Source organism: Ciconia boyciana, chromosome 3, assembly GCF_034638445.1.
Source record: "Ciconia boyciana chromosome 3, ASM3463844v1, whole genome shotgun sequence".
Classification (NCBI taxonomy): Eukaryota; Metazoa; Chordata; class Aves; order Ciconiiformes; family Ciconiidae; genus Ciconia; species Ciconia boyciana.
The window spans coordinates 73,783,345-73,798,396 of record NC_132936.1 but is presented as its reverse complement, the minus strand read 5'-3'; the positions used below and the strand labels follow the sequence as shown (position 1 = coordinate 73,798,396).

Sequence of the window (15,052 nt, the reverse complement as noted above, 5' to 3'; positions counted from 1 at the left end):
ACTTTTATCAGAATAAAGCAATTCATTGTTTGTAACCGCTTTCTACTGATAGAATTAAACAGACTTAACTCCGTCTGGTTCATGTCGGGCATATTAGTGTACTGCTCTCGCTGTGATGTGATACTCTGTGGTCATGAGGCTGGCAATAAGACTGGGAACTGACAGCTAAGCCTCTAAAAGAATAAATAATTATTTCTGACTGTGCAGCAAAGAGTATATGGTCTAAATACTGTCTGTTTTAAAGCCACTGGATAAGTATTGTCTGTACAGCTTTTAAAGTCAGGAATGTTTTCTGTAGTTATCTAACTGGTAGAGGATGCTGAAACTCGATCATTTCAGGAGTATATAGCAGCCTGATGTGCAAATGCTGGATCTAGTGCTCTCTTATGATTTATGCCTGCACGTACCAAGAGTGTCGGAGACAGAGCGACAGCCTGTTTGGCAGCACGGCTGATGAGTTGGGCATGTGGATCCCTGTCCTGCCACACACTAGAGGCTTTCTGGAGCGGCCGCTGGCATGTCTGATCTCTCCTGGAGAGCAGCTGCCAGCTCCTTTGGCTGATACAGAGAACCCCATTCTGAGGGACCCTGCTACCAGAATTAATAATCATACTTAAATAATTCCTAAGGAAAATACTTTAAAAATGAAGTAACAGGTGAGAATTAAAAGAAACGATGCTTTAGAAGGACTTTCAAAAAAATGTAGTGAGGACAATGAGATAAAATTGTTCCAAGATGGATCGTGATAAGTTGATGGGATGGAACCTGTAACCGGTAAGGGTTGCAGTTCCAATCTAAGGGCTGTGATGTGAAACTCCGCATGTTTCAATTTGGCAATTTGATGACCTTCACCAAGGGGAAAGACGGAGAGAGCTGAAAGGCGATACAATCACTGCTAATAGTGTGTTGCATTGTAATTTGCTTGTGTTAAGAGTTTTAGGGCTTTTGCAGGTCACCTGTGGGGGCTAGCTGGAATTTTTTTTCTCCCTTCCCCTGCACCTATACTCTGTGCATACAATGGCTTGCTTATTTATTTCTCTGAAGCTTTGATGTTCTGATTTAGAGTTGATATACTGGGCAGGGTGGTGTTAGTGATGTTGAGAAACCTCATGTGTTTTGTTCAGGCACACAGAGTTAATTGCCAGGCCTCTGAGCAGGCAGGCATTTCCCTCAGGTCATCTATCAGGAACCCATGAAGTTTGATGTCCATTACACTGTGGGGCATGATCCACTTTCCAAGGCAATCTCCTGGCCTCTTTTACGTAGTTTAAAATTGATATCAAAGTGCTCGGGGTTGTTTGTGGTATAGATTTCTTGGATTAAATGCCTTTTATGTGGTTGCCAGCAGTTGTGATAGTCTGGTTCTGATGCTGCACATCAGCTTTTCCAGTTTATTTTGATGCATATTTCAATTTTGCACTATTAAATGCTTTGTTGAAAGGATCGTGTCACTTTTGTGTGACAGCGTGGTGGGATGATACACTACTTTGGGACAGAAAGATTGTCATCTTCTGTCTTAATGACTCAGCGGTTGGCGTTTTGAGGTTTGTGTTTGTGAAGAAATATTCACAGAGAAAGAGTTTGGCCTGGTGAAGGCAATATCCCTAAACCCTCAGTAAAGAAAGGAGAAAGATGAGCTTCTCTACAGCCTTATCCTACCTCTACCTTAACCTGGAGCTAGGATCCTCCTCCGAGTAGCCCTCCAGAAGAAAGTCCATCTCTCTATAATACAGAAGAGTGCTCTTCAAGTAGGTTAGTCCTACCTGGTGTGTAGATGTGGGAAACTCTTATTAACTGCACACCCACATGTAGCTGATGGTGCGATAGGAGGATACACTCACATGCACAGTGCATCCGCCATAACTGGGCGAAACTAGATTCACTGTATACATGTTGATTGTTTCCATCTCCTGTGTAGAGATTTGCAGAACAACCGTGGGGAGCTTTGCAGCTGCTCTGTGGAGGGACTTTCCGTCCAGAGTGCACTGGAGTGTATGTGAGAGCAACCACGAGCCCGTGCACTGTGAGTGCGACACACTGGGGAATCGTATCAGGATCGCTGCCCCACTGCCTAGTGCTGCCCTGTAGGTGCACAGCGACCATTTTCCAAGATTTCCAAATACTAGGTGCCTGGCCAGAGCTCCTGTGAGATGTTCCAAAAAGCTCAGAAAATTGACCAGATTCATTTATTCCCAGTAGTGTACAGAGGTCCAGTGCAACATGCTTCTAGAACGTGGTCTCTTGTGGGTGCTTGAGTTATCGTCTCAACAACTACAGAGAAAAATGCAAACAAAAACTGTATTGTAACATGCTAAATAGCATTTAATCTGTAAATCTGTAGGAGCAGTTGTAACACAAACCAAATACTGCAGTCATAGCTGGGCTTCAAAACCATTGTAAGATCTGACTTTCTGCTTGTTCTACAACTCTAATACTCTTGTTGCAGCTGTTTTTTTGTAAAATGCCCCTGGGATTTATTACTGCAGGACATTGGCATCACTAAAATAGAGAAACCTTGTGATATCTAGAAGGGGGGGGAGGGTCTGTCTGAGAGAAGGAGAGCAGGGAATATTTTAGCATGTCATAGCCATTGAATGTCTTGGGAAAATGGCATCTTGTGAATGTCTGAAGATGAATAGATACTATAATTGCAAGACCATAGAAGATGGTAGCTATTGTAAACTGCCATGGATTTGTTGCGATTCTCTTATGTCAATTTGTTTCTTAAAGCAACTGCTCCTGGAGTCAAGTGATTTTTGCAAGATCTTTTTGTCCTTGTCTCCCTTTTTTAAAATCAAAGGCTCTGTGTCTCAGATAAATTTAAGTCAACTGGCTGAGGGGAAGACTGCCACAGCCGTGCATCATGGTCCTCTGATGAAAGTTGCTGCCTCCACAAAAGGGATGACATAATGGCTCAGGAAGCAGCTCTTGGACCACCACAATTTATAGCCTAGTTTCTGTTACCTGTACTGCAAGGCTGAAAAGCCCGGATATTCAGGACCTGCTTCCATAAGTAGTGTAGTCATCGCTGCACAGGAGCAATGACCTCCATTGACAGGGAGGGGCAAGGCAAGTGGGAGTGCTGCCCCTTGCACCTTTTGGATCTTAATCTATTGCTGCCTGAATCAGAACAATGAGGGTTTTTTAGACTTTGTGCTGCAGAGGAGTTGGGGTTTTTTTTTATTTTTTTAAAATACGCCTCCAAAATATGAAGGCAATGTACATAAACCATTATCTACAGGAGGAGCCCAGCATATTTAAATCCTGAGACTGACAGTGTGCCTCGTTCCCGTATTTTGAAAGTAGGTTGACATTACTATTGTAAGTGGTTCAACATGGATTTCAGAGGGTCACTAAGTAAATTAAGCCTGACTAATTAAACCAGTTTTGAGTTATGCAAGCCATCTCAGAGTACAGAGAGGCTTCACTGGCACGCCTTTATCCTCATACTTCATAGGCTTATAGTCGCATACAATTCCAAGGTCAATTAGCAGAGATTTTATACCTGGTTTGGGCCTTTCATTATTTCTCATTACTAGTCAATAATATGATGAACTACGCAGTGTGTATCCCACATGTGCATCCTAAAGAAGCACATGGAAAATGTCAAGGAAAATGTGCATATTTCTACATCATCAGGAGTTTCTTTACCACTTCCAGCATAATTCTCTTAGTTTTTCTACCTGTGCCCCTCACCTCCTTTTGTCTGTTCTGTGCGTGCCATTCACCACTACAGCAATAGCTGTGACCACACAGTGCTTTGAAAATTTTCGTTCTGTTCTTTGCATACCAGTTGCTGAGAAAGGAAGTGTCTTGATCAGCTTTTCTCTCTGGTGCTAGCCTACAAAGTTAAATAAGCCGTCTTAGCTTTGAGGACAGAAAAAGAGCATCGCTGGGAATGTGGAGAGAAGATGAGGAGCATATAGTTATCCCATTCTGCTTTATGCCTTCTCCAGAAACTATTTTTAGCCCTGTTAGCAAATGGTGTCATTTGTTGCTCCAGTCCTGCCAGGCTGCCGGCACCGCGCAATGGGTGCGAGCCTTGTCAGCTGCAGCGCTGGCCGTGGGGAGCCCGGGGCCGAACAGGGAGCCTGGCGGGGAGCCCAGGTGCCAGGCCACGGCCCGGGTTGTGTTTGGGTGGTGCAGGGCATGCAACATCCAGCCTGGAGCAGGTGGGGATGCTGGAGAAACTACTAACTGCTCAAAGATGTGAGCTCTTAAAATGCTTGCCCAGTGCACGACAGCTGCATATCCATTCAATACATTACCTTTCCCCCCATGCCCTGTGCAGACACGCGCTTCCAGTCAACGACAGCTTGAAACAGTAGCTTTTCAAGGCACATCTAACCATTGCAAGGCTTAGGGATGAGCACTACGACTAAGAGTAAAGGATTTCCTTGCTGCTAGTCCCAGCAGAAGCTGGGAGCGAGGTGTGAGGTGGCGGGCAGGCCAGGAGAAGCCCTCGCATCCCTCGGGCTCGTCCTCCTGCTCCGGCTCCCGCTCCCGCTCCTGCTCCTGCTCCTTCCACCCCGCAGGCAGCAGGGTTTGGCCGCCGTCCCGAACTGCACCGCCCCAGCCGGCGCTCCAGCCTGCGTGCATGGGCGCTCGGCCGTTTCCAGGAGGGATGCAGGAGCGTCCCCGCTGCCGGCTGTAATTAGCGATTATTTAATTTCATTATAATATGGGGGGGAGGGCAAGTAATAGGAAGCAGGAGGCACAGATGGAGGCAGCGTTTGCACAGCGCTTCCCCAAGGAGAGCGTTGCCTTTTATGATGCGACTGGTGACGGATCTCTCCCCTCCTCGGGAGAATGATGCGGTCCCGGTACTTAAACTAAAAATCGGAATTAACTGGGCGCCTCTTCCCTCGCCGGCCATGTAACGCGCGCGGCTGAACACCATTTCCCAGCTGAGCTTTCCGCGCTGCTGACTTTGCCGCCGGAGCTCCCGGCAGCCAGGTGAGGCGCCGGCACGAGGGGAGCCCGGTCAGCAGCAAGCTCTCCCCCGGCCACCGCACGTCCCTCGCCGGGCCCGGGCCCGGCCCCAGCTCCCGCTCTCGGCTTTTGGGGTGGGGGAAGCCGCCGCGCGGCGGGGCGGGGGCCGGGGCGGTGCCGGGGCCCCTTGTTGCCGCCCCGGGGCGGCCACGGGCGCCGGGCGAGCCCACGGGCGGGGGGTGCGGGGCCGGCCGGGGGGAGGAGGAGGAGGGGCTTTGCCGCCGCCCCGCCGCCGGGTGGGCGCCCCCGCCGCGCCGCAGTGGCACCGCCGGCCGCCCTGTCGCTGGGCCGAAAGTTTGAGGGGCGGCCCGCGGTGTCCCGGGGCGGGCCGGGCCGGGCCGGAGCGGGGCGGGGGAGGCATGGCGGGGCGGGGCGGGCCGGCCGCGGCGGGGAGCCGGCGCTGATCCGGCGGCCGGGCCGGGGCAGGGGCAGGGCATGGAGGGGGAGCGGGCGGGCGGCCCCGCCGCCCCGGCGGAGAGCGGCACGTCGGAGGCGTTTGCCCAGCTGTGGGCCGACGTGATGGGCATCCTGGTGAGTGCGGCCGGGCCGGGGGCTGCGGGCCGGGGCGGCATCGGGCGCGGGGGGAGCCTGCCGTGGGACGGGGGTGGGCTGCGGAGCGCCGCTCCCCAGCGCCGCTTCCGCCATCGCGGGGGTCGCGGGCGGCGAAGCCCTCGGCGGGGCGCCGGGCCTCGCCGGCACCTGCTGCGGAGTTTGCCCGAGTTGGAGAGCGTCCTCGCCGTGCGGGCTCGTACATCCCAGAAAAACTGCTTCACGGGCGAAGCCAAGCGTGATACCGGCGGCCGCTTTCACCGCAGCTTTGGAGTAAAGTTTCCTCGGCCGTCGCTGCGGGGGGCGGAGGCCGGGCGCCGAGCACCGCTGCGGCGCTAGGGTCGCGTTCGGGGCTGTTTACCGGCCCGGCCGGGGCAGCGCGGCCGCGGCGGCTGTGTGCGCGCCCAGAAGCGCTGGCTCGGGCCGGTCAATGGGCGCATTGTTTCCCCTTGCTCCGGCGTGCTGGCGGGTTCGGTTAAATTTGGGCGAAAGGCTGGTTTGTTGCCGCCTTTACATTCCACGCACGTGCTTCGGCGTCCCCGCGCCAGGCTCGGGGGAAGCCTCGCGCGTGGGGGGCGCGGCCCCGTGGGCCCCGTCCAGCGGCGCTGCCCGTGCCCTGTTGCACACCCGGGTGCCGGTCGTGGAGCTCTAATTCCCGCTAGCTTTTTGGAAGCGAGGTGCTGGGTTAGGGCCCGTGGAGTTTTCTGCGCTGGTGATCTTCTGAGGAGGGACTAATCCTCGAAATTCACTGGTTACAAACAAAAGAGATGGCCCCAGGAACGAGGGCTCGAGGAATTATATTTGGTGGGCACGTAGCGTACCGACAGGGCGGACTGGATGGCAAACAGTAAAAATACGGGAGGAGTCAATTCTTTATTTCTACTTGCAGCGAGAGAATAATATTTACTTTAGGTGCAAGATGATAATTGCCACAGAGGACTGCCACTCAGCAAAAAGCAAATACTAATGTTACATACGTACTGGAGCTGGCAGTTTTCCAGTGATACAGGAATGTGGTAATCAACAGTGGAGTGCCTGTTTATTCATTTTAAAAGCAAATGAATAGGCTTGATGCGTATTAATTTTTGTTGTTAACGTTTAACCAACAGACATGAAAGAATATTATGAGAAATACCTTTTGGAAAACTGCTGTGGAACGTAATGAATGGTAAACTCGTAGGATCTAATTCAGAAGTGTTACTAGAATTGAACAGAGAGTTTAATTAGCATTTTATGCTGCAATTTTTTTTTCCACATGGACTTTATTGTTAATATTCAAAGTAAGATTAAGAAACCCGCCTCATTCCTTTTCTTCATAGAAATTTTCCATTGACATGGCATTCAGTTTAGTAGCACCCGGCTGGGTACACTCTTTCACTGTTAATGATTTTAATCTAAGAATGCAAGCAGAGTCAGTTCTGCCAGTTTGTAGGGAGCACACAGTTGGTACTTTATGAACAGTCTCTTTCTCTCTTTTTCTGGCAGGTTTCAGTACTGCATTTAGTGAGAGCAAAGTGCTATTGGATGCCTGGGAAGGAGTGTTTGAGGAGGCCAACCCAACAGCCTAGCACGCTGGAGCTCAGTGCAGGAAAAGATCTGATTCTCACACAACTAATAATTTGAATAGGTTTCTTCTGGCTGTACAAGCTAGTTTCCTTCCTGGGAAAACAGAGCTATTAATTTGTCTTCTGATAAAACTGAGCTAAAGTCACTTGTCTTAGTGTTGGTCTGCTTTACAGGAAGGAATCATCTTGTAACTATGAAGTTGCTGGTTTATATCGGTTGCAAACATCACCCAGCACTATTATCTTTTCTTACGGCAGTGTTGCAACACAATTACATATATGGAAAGATACCCTTGTGTTGGGTCTCAAATAATAACTTCTCTGAGGGAAGACAGAAGCTCTTCTCGCTGGAAGCTGTCAGCTTTCTTCAAATTTAGGGTTTTAAAGAGTTTCTAGTCTTTGCAGCTGCAAAATATGTCTTAATATGAACTGAGTATAAAGTTATTTAGTGCTCTGTCCTTGTCTGATGGCAAGGAAGAGGTAGCTCCAGTGCCTTTTTCACTGCTGGTCTTTGTGGTACGTAGAGCTTTGTCCCTTTCAAACCTGTGCTGTGAAAAGCAAACAGTAAACTAGATTTGTGGCTTCCAAATGGAAGTCTGTAGATGGTTGGTCATGGTCCATGAAGCCACGACAGTGGCCTGCATAGCTGGCTTACTACTTTCACGTTGTCAATTAAGTGAGAGTATGGGTCTTAGATTCCTGGGATTTACAGTAATTCATGATCCAAAATCTTTAGGGAGCACAGAGGCAGACACTGGAGTGATTCACTGCGAACGGCTCTATGAACCAAGAAGCTGGTGCAGCGATAAGCTGGCTAGGTGGGCCCTGCAACAGCTTGAAAGCTACCAAAGGAATGCACTAGCAGGGGGGAGGAGGCAGGAGAGAAGAGCCAGGATCTTGGGAAGGGAAAACTAGAATGAAATGAAGAAAGAAGGTGATCATCAAAAGTTTGTTGATCGAATGAGAGAGAAAACTGCATTCTTAAGCAATGATCATAGGATGATGCAAGTTAGAAAGGACCTCAGGCGGCATCTAGCCTGACCTCGAGCTGAAGCAGGGAGAGCTCTGAGGCCAGGTGAGGTTGCTCGGGGCTTTATCCAGTCGGGTCTTGAAAACCTCCAGGGACAGAAACTGCACAACCTCTCTGTGCAGCCTGTTCCACCGCTTCGCTGTCCTTACAGTGAAAAAGGTGTTCTTCATAAAAATGGTGAAATGCCTGATTCTGTCCTCCTCATACTGAGGAATTACAGCAGTGGGGAGGAGGAGGGGAAGGTGTTGCCTTCCTCCCACTGGCCCTGATGGAAGCCTTGTGGGGCATGGTGGCGGCCGTGGTGGTGTCTCCCTTAGGTGCAGGTTTAGGAGGAGAGGCCATGGAAGTCAGCCCAGCTGGCATTCTGTACTGCAGTTACTTAAAATACAAATTGAGCCTCTCTCAGTGGGCTCATTTATCCCTATCAGTGGATAAATATATTTCATTGTTTGTGTACCTTTAGTTAGGTTCCTTAAAATAGGACCTCATTAGTGGGAACCTGTGATGGCAGATCCCAGGTCTGGAGGGGAAGCAAATACTTTTCAAGTGCTGCTTGTAAGCAGCATATTTGAGGGACTTTGAAATCACATAATAACTCTCTCTATACTTGACAAATATTGAGTGTACTTGCAGCTGTACTGGGAGTTTGCTGAAGTAAATGTGACTTTTCCCTTTTGCCCTTATTCTAATGAAATATTCCGTAGGTGCAGCTGTGGTAAAAGCACCTCAAAGCTATTTGTGCTGTTAATGGAGCTCACTAGATAACATAATTATATTTAAAAGCTTTTGCTTAGTCTGTAGCAAGCACATGTTGGAATGTACTGGTTAATTATAATTTACAGTGTCTCAAAGCAACAATGGATGGTGGAAGTGTATTAAGGTTTTAGAGAGAGATTGCAGTAGGTGGATCATGAGTAGCAATATAGAAATTCTCTGCGTCCCCAAAACTCAACACCATAAAAAGGGATATTTTTTGGCATAGAATCATGTATTGATGCGGCGATAGCACGCTCTTTGTTGCAAAGAGTCTGAAGGTTTGTATGTGATCAGATCTGAGAACAAACTGTAATAGGAAGTGAAAATCATGAACTTTATTCTTTTAAAGATATGCTTTTAAAACATGGGCTATTGACCTTAGTACAGGAAGACACTCCAGTCTGTCTTGTTTATGGGATGATGTTCTTTCTCACATAGCATAGCTGGAACAGGTATCTGGGTCAAATCCCAACATTAATGAAATCACTGGTAAAACTCTGATTAGTTTTGATAGAGCAGGGATTTCACCGAAGAAAACATTGATTTGTGCGAGGAGCTTTTGTCCTCAATGGCCAAGATGCAAAAGATACAGAGGAACTTGCAAGAAATGCAGTGAAATTAGAAGTGTTTCCGGCTTTTTATTTCAAACTGATAGCTAGTTTCTGGTTTCAAAAACTATTGAATCAATTATAAGAGATAAAAAAAAAAAAAGGAAATTCTTTATTTTTTGATCATATTTTGCAGTTATGCTAAGAGAAAACCACTGCTTTCCCACCATCTGCTGTTAGTGAAAGAGAACAGTATTTTGAGGACAATAAAGCTCACTTGGGTTTGTACTGGGAGCCCTAATATTTACATATATAATCTATCTTGCTCTCCGCATTTCAGTGACTATTTGAATTTCTTATCAAAGTAATAAAGAAACAAACCGAAAGAAAGAAAGACGCCAGCTGATAATACTACTGTGATAACATGTAATTACATACTGGCTAACATACTTTGGGGAGAGGAACTTGATGTTAAGCCAGAGGGCCTGGATATGTGCAGAGATCGGGGAAGTAGATCCCCGACCGATAAAAGCAGGCAGAGGACTTCCAGGAGGAGTTGTGGCAGCTCACACCAGCCGCAGTTTTCTCCCAGGATTGCTCTTCCTTAAGCCATCGTTAGTTTGCCGTGACCTCCCATGGAAATCTCTCTACTCCGTTGCTGTCCCAGTGTCTCATGCGGGTGACTCCGTTTCTCTGCTGTCTGCTTGGCACCAAGAGGCCACTCCAGCTGAAGCCATCGGTGCTCGGCACGGCTCTATGGAAAAGCACAGGCAACCAAGTAGCTGCTGCAGGTAGAACGTGCTTTTGAAAATGCAATATACTCGTTTTTTCTGATTTTTATTGACATGTCGGCAAAATGGCTGTGGCACTGTGTAATTAGCTCAAAAAGCACTTTGGAACATTCTGATTCAAAACATTTTTGTTCCGACTTCTACTTTGGAGTGCATTTTTAAAGCACATCCCAGTTGCAACAGTAAGGATAAACCAGAAGACCTGGCCTCTGCTTTTTAAAGTAGCAGGTATTGTTTCTTCTATTTTACAAAACTGTGGAGTATCTTTTGCTTTCAGATAAAGAAATCAAAAGGGAAAGTGATTGATTGTCAGTTTAGGTGTTGGATTCAATTTTATATTTTAAACTTAACCTGTTGCATCTCCTTTCACTCTCGTCTCCATGCAACGTTACGCCTAGCAACACTAATCCCTTTATGAAGAAAGACAGCTTATAGAGATAACCTTTGGTCTAGGCTTTTTCTTGCACGTCAGGTCACATAAAACAGATGTCTCCATCAGAGAGTTTAGTCCCCACAAGACCCTACATAGTCAGGACTGATAAGAGATTTTTGGTTCTGGTGCCCTCTTCGTTCTTTCTTGAAAGCAAACTCTGGGTTTCCCTGGCCTTTGAATTGCAGAGGAAAAAGTAGGGAAGATTTTTATATACCTGTTCTTTGTCTGCTATGAACTGCTGTTTACTAGAGAATAACTATACCTTATCATTCAAGTTTACCTTAAATTTAAACTTAAATTTGAGGTAAACTTGAATGGTATCTTGGTGATAAAATCTTATTTTCCAGTGTGTTGCTGGTTTGTTGTGAATATTGCCTCCATTATCAATATTTGGAAATACTCTTTTTCCTCATATTTTTTCACATTTTGAAAATCAATCAACCAAGCTCTCTCTGTCTTTTAAGGACGGTGGAATAGCAGACTGCCAGAAGTTGCCTGTAATGATGCCTCCTTCCTTTGTGGATATGAAAAAATGGCAGTCTCTAAACAGAAAGAAATGTGAAAATTGGTGTGGAAAATGAAAAAGTGTTGCACATGCAGGACAATGAGCACTTAAACGAATTTTATTACGTGGAATGCAATGTATTATGCCACACATGCTGGTTACCATTTTCTGTAGTCAGGTGACAAACTCTTATTTTTAGTGTATCTCGGAGCAAATGACTTTTTACAGAACTAGATAATGATTAATCTTACTTACTCTGCTGCTGTCTAGAAATCGATGTGAATTAGCGCTGATTGCACGAGGCGCTGTGCAAACGGAGGAGCAGAGAGGTTTAGCCGTGTGAGCTGAGCGGAGGGACCGGTGCGCGGCAGAGCAGGGTCATTGCTGGACGTGGCGCAGGGCCAAGGGATGGATGAAATGGGCAGTGCCTGAGGCAAGGGAGTTTGAGTCAGAGGGGAGAAAGGACTTCCCTCTCCTTCCAGAGCCTGGTTGGACTGCTCCAGCTTTGGCCCTGGGCTCAGCTCCTTCAGGACTTTTCTTCCTCCAGAAGTGGTGCAGCGGAGAAGAGAATGCCGGTGCGCCCAGCCCTGCTGCCTCGGCCTTCCCGGGTCTCCCTCCATCATTTGGAGTCTCTGGTTGTAGCTTTTCCTTCATGCAGCAGCACAGGCTTTCTCCTTTTCCACTTACCCTGTTGCCACGGTATTAATGGTTATAGAGCACACATTGTGCTTGGACTTTAGGAGGTTTAGTAACGCAGGATGAATAAGAATTACTTTGTAATGACCCAGCAAAGTGATTTGTCACGATACCTGTTTTCACATAAAGTGCTGCTAATAATTTTCCTCTTTGTGATTGTGTGACACAGGCGATGACTAATGAACCTGCTGCTTTGTTGTCATTATTGGCGGTGGAAGGAGGAGGAAGGTGGTTGTTGTGACTGCAGGAATGCTGAGGTGGCTTTGCAAGAATTTGGATTCCAGGTTTTTCATGAGGAAATGAACAAAAAGAAGGAACTGGGTTTAATATGTGCAAGTCTGTAAACATTAAGTTTCTACTATAAAAGCATATTCTCCATTAAAGAAGTACATAGACACGTGTTGTGTGATTAGATAAAGAGATATGAGGGGCTTTTATTTCTCACTGTCATCAAGAGACTTAACTGTCTCGTTGGCAGGAAAAAATTACAACACAGTTGACTGAAACACATTTGAACCCAAGAGTCTGCAACACAGACTTCCATTATGGAAAATAACTACTCTAAAAATAAGAGCTGCCCTCACCGCAGTGCAGTAGCTGTGGTGTGGGTCAGGTGTGGGCACGCTGGCTCTGCTTTGGTGTTCTTGAGGTGAGGGGAACATTTTTCCTGGTTTATGATAGTAGCAGACCTTTCCTGTCTATTGCCATGTTTTGAAGCACTATGTTACGATGTACTATTTTTATTTGAACTAAGATTAGTATAATAAAAAACTTAATGGTTTAAGTTTTAATGACACCTGGATAAGCATTTTTGAGCTACGTACTAGTTTTAGAAGCACATTTCCTATGAAGAGTTTGAAATTGAGAGTGGGGATTGTATAGCCTATTTGGAAAACAGTTTTAAGCAGTGTATAAACGGAAAATTAGATGGACAAGCTTAAGAATATAATACAGCAGTGATTTACAAATCACACTTTCAGGCTTTTTTATGGAAAGTCATGCAATAAATTGGAGAACTGGTTCCTAATATCCGTGTCACGATCCGAGTCCGATCTGGTCGGAGCACTGTTGCAGGTCTGCCCTACAAGCCCATTAGATTTTGCTGATTTGACTTCCCTGTGGCCCTGCATGAACATGGGGATATGCTATTGAGATCAGTTTACACGATCAGGACTCCGGATGGAAAAAATATGGTTGTTCTTATGTGCATGGGTAAACACACATTGAAGCTTACAAGCATGGTAATAAAATTATCAGGAATATAAATACATACTTTTCTGTTTCATGATTGTCACTGTATTTACGATGATATACAGTGCTTTTTGCTCTTAAAGTAACAGCATACTTTAAGGAGGCTCAGGGGAGACCTTATCGCTCTCTACAACTACCTGAAAGGAGGCTGTAGGGAGGTGGGGGTCGGTCTCTTCTCCCAGGTAACAAGCAATAGCACGAGAGGAAATGGCCTCAAGTTGCGCCAGGGGAGGTTTAGACTGGATATTAGGAAATTTTACTTCACCGAAAGGGTTGTCAAGCATTGGAACAGGCTGCCCAGGGAAGTGGTTGAGTCGCCATCCCTGGAGGTATTTAAAAGACATTTGGATGTGGTGCTTATGGACATGGTGTAGTGGTGGTCTTGGTAGTGTTAGGTTTACGGTTGGACTTGATGATCTTAAAGGTCTTTTCCAACCTATATTATTCTGTGATAAAATTTTATATTGGAGTGTTCTCCACCTTCAGTGTATTCTCTGTGTGTGGGAGTGTGTGCGTAAAGGAGATTAGGTAACTTTAATACAATAATAAAAGCAATACTTTGAAAGCTTTGCAGGGAGCATGAGAGGAGTCAATAGATGGTAGTAAAAACAGTACCATGCTTGTTACAGTATTAAATTGAGAGTACATGAGCAATATCTTGATTGCAGGACGCTCCTAACTTTCTCACTTGCAACTGAAGATGCTTTGTGCAGTGCTGATGGGTATGACGGGAACAAAAGGTGAAGAAAAGAACAAAAGATAAAGGGTCTAATTTCTGCCCTGTTTACATAAAAACTTCAGGAGCCTAAGGCACAAAGTTTATTTATACTGGAGCGGTGTGTGGCCCATAGGTTTTCAACAAGAAAGGAAAAAGCAACTTTTGTCATTCCTTCACAAGCTCAGATGAGTTGAGCCTCCTGGTCCTTTCAATGCCAGCACCAAGTCGACCCTGCTGTGCAGAGCTCGCTCTCTGTTCGACTGTAACCCCAGCCTAAATCAACGGAGGAAAAAATGGATTTGAGAGCACTTACCATGAGAGCTCATTGCACCACGGTGGCACTGTTAAAAGTTCTTTCAATGAGTGTACATCCACAGCTGGAGCTTGGATGAAAGCACGTGCTAGGGCTGATTGCATAGCATTACATTGCACTTCAGGAAAAAGGCATTTTAGGCTTTTAAGGTATTTTGCTTGCCAGAATAATATCTTACTGGTCATAATATACACCTCTAGAAGTGGTATGTTATTGCTGTAGAATCTGTGGGTTTTATGCACTTACAACTGGGGAGATGTTTGTGTTCAGTCTATGTTTATTATCTCCGTTTATCTATATCTGTTACAGTTCTGAAACACATTTATGCTGTTTGGATTTTGTGCTTTAAGTCTTTCAGCAGGAGCTACCCACGTATTCCAACTCAGCTGAAAGGGTTTTTTACACCAGAAATTTCTAGTGCAATCCTAGAGATGGAGTGCAAATTGAAGATACTTATTTTCTACTGGTAAATTGAGGCTCATCTCTTTTCACCATCCCTGTTAGACATATTTCATATTGTTATTGGTATCACTGCATGGACTTAAATGTAGCCTTCAGTTATACAGAATAATTTTTAATACTTGTGAGTTTTGGAGCTTTCAGTGGTTTGCCAGCTTAGTGCACTAGCCCTGAAAGCTGGCGATAAATGATTTGCATTTAAACTGAAACATACACTGTGAGGATGAAAATAAGAAAAGTCCTGTTTTATACGTAAGTGTATTTGTATTCATACATAATATGCACCACAACTTGCAGGTCACGATTTCCACTCCATTATTAGGCTTCTTTCCCACCTTAGAACTCCTAAGTAACCATTGTAAAACCGGAGAAGGCAGGGGCAGACTGCACGTGGTATGTCAGTCGTGGTTTCTGTCTCCAAGGTTCCATCTTCAAGACGACTATAT

General features: G+C 46.1%; 1 protein-coding gene across 6 annotated transcripts in view; it reads left to right on the top strand.

The window, feature by feature from the left end:
• LOC140649244 (SAM and SH3 domain-containing protein 1-like) overlaps positions 1–15,052 on the top strand; it is a 578,691-nt gene that overhangs the window by 445,503 nt on the left and 118,136 nt on the right. The window contains exon 1 of one of the 6 annotated variants that reach the window (XM_072856152.1): positions 5,410–5,523. The exons of the other annotated variants lie outside the window; for them this stretch is intronic. Coding sequence (XP_072712253.1) covers positions 5,428–5,523 — 96 coding nt within the window. The 5' untranslated portion in view covers positions 5,410–5,427. Of the gene's footprint in view, positions 1–5,409; positions 5,524–15,052 lie in introns of those variants that run through there. 6 annotated transcript variants of the gene reach the window in all.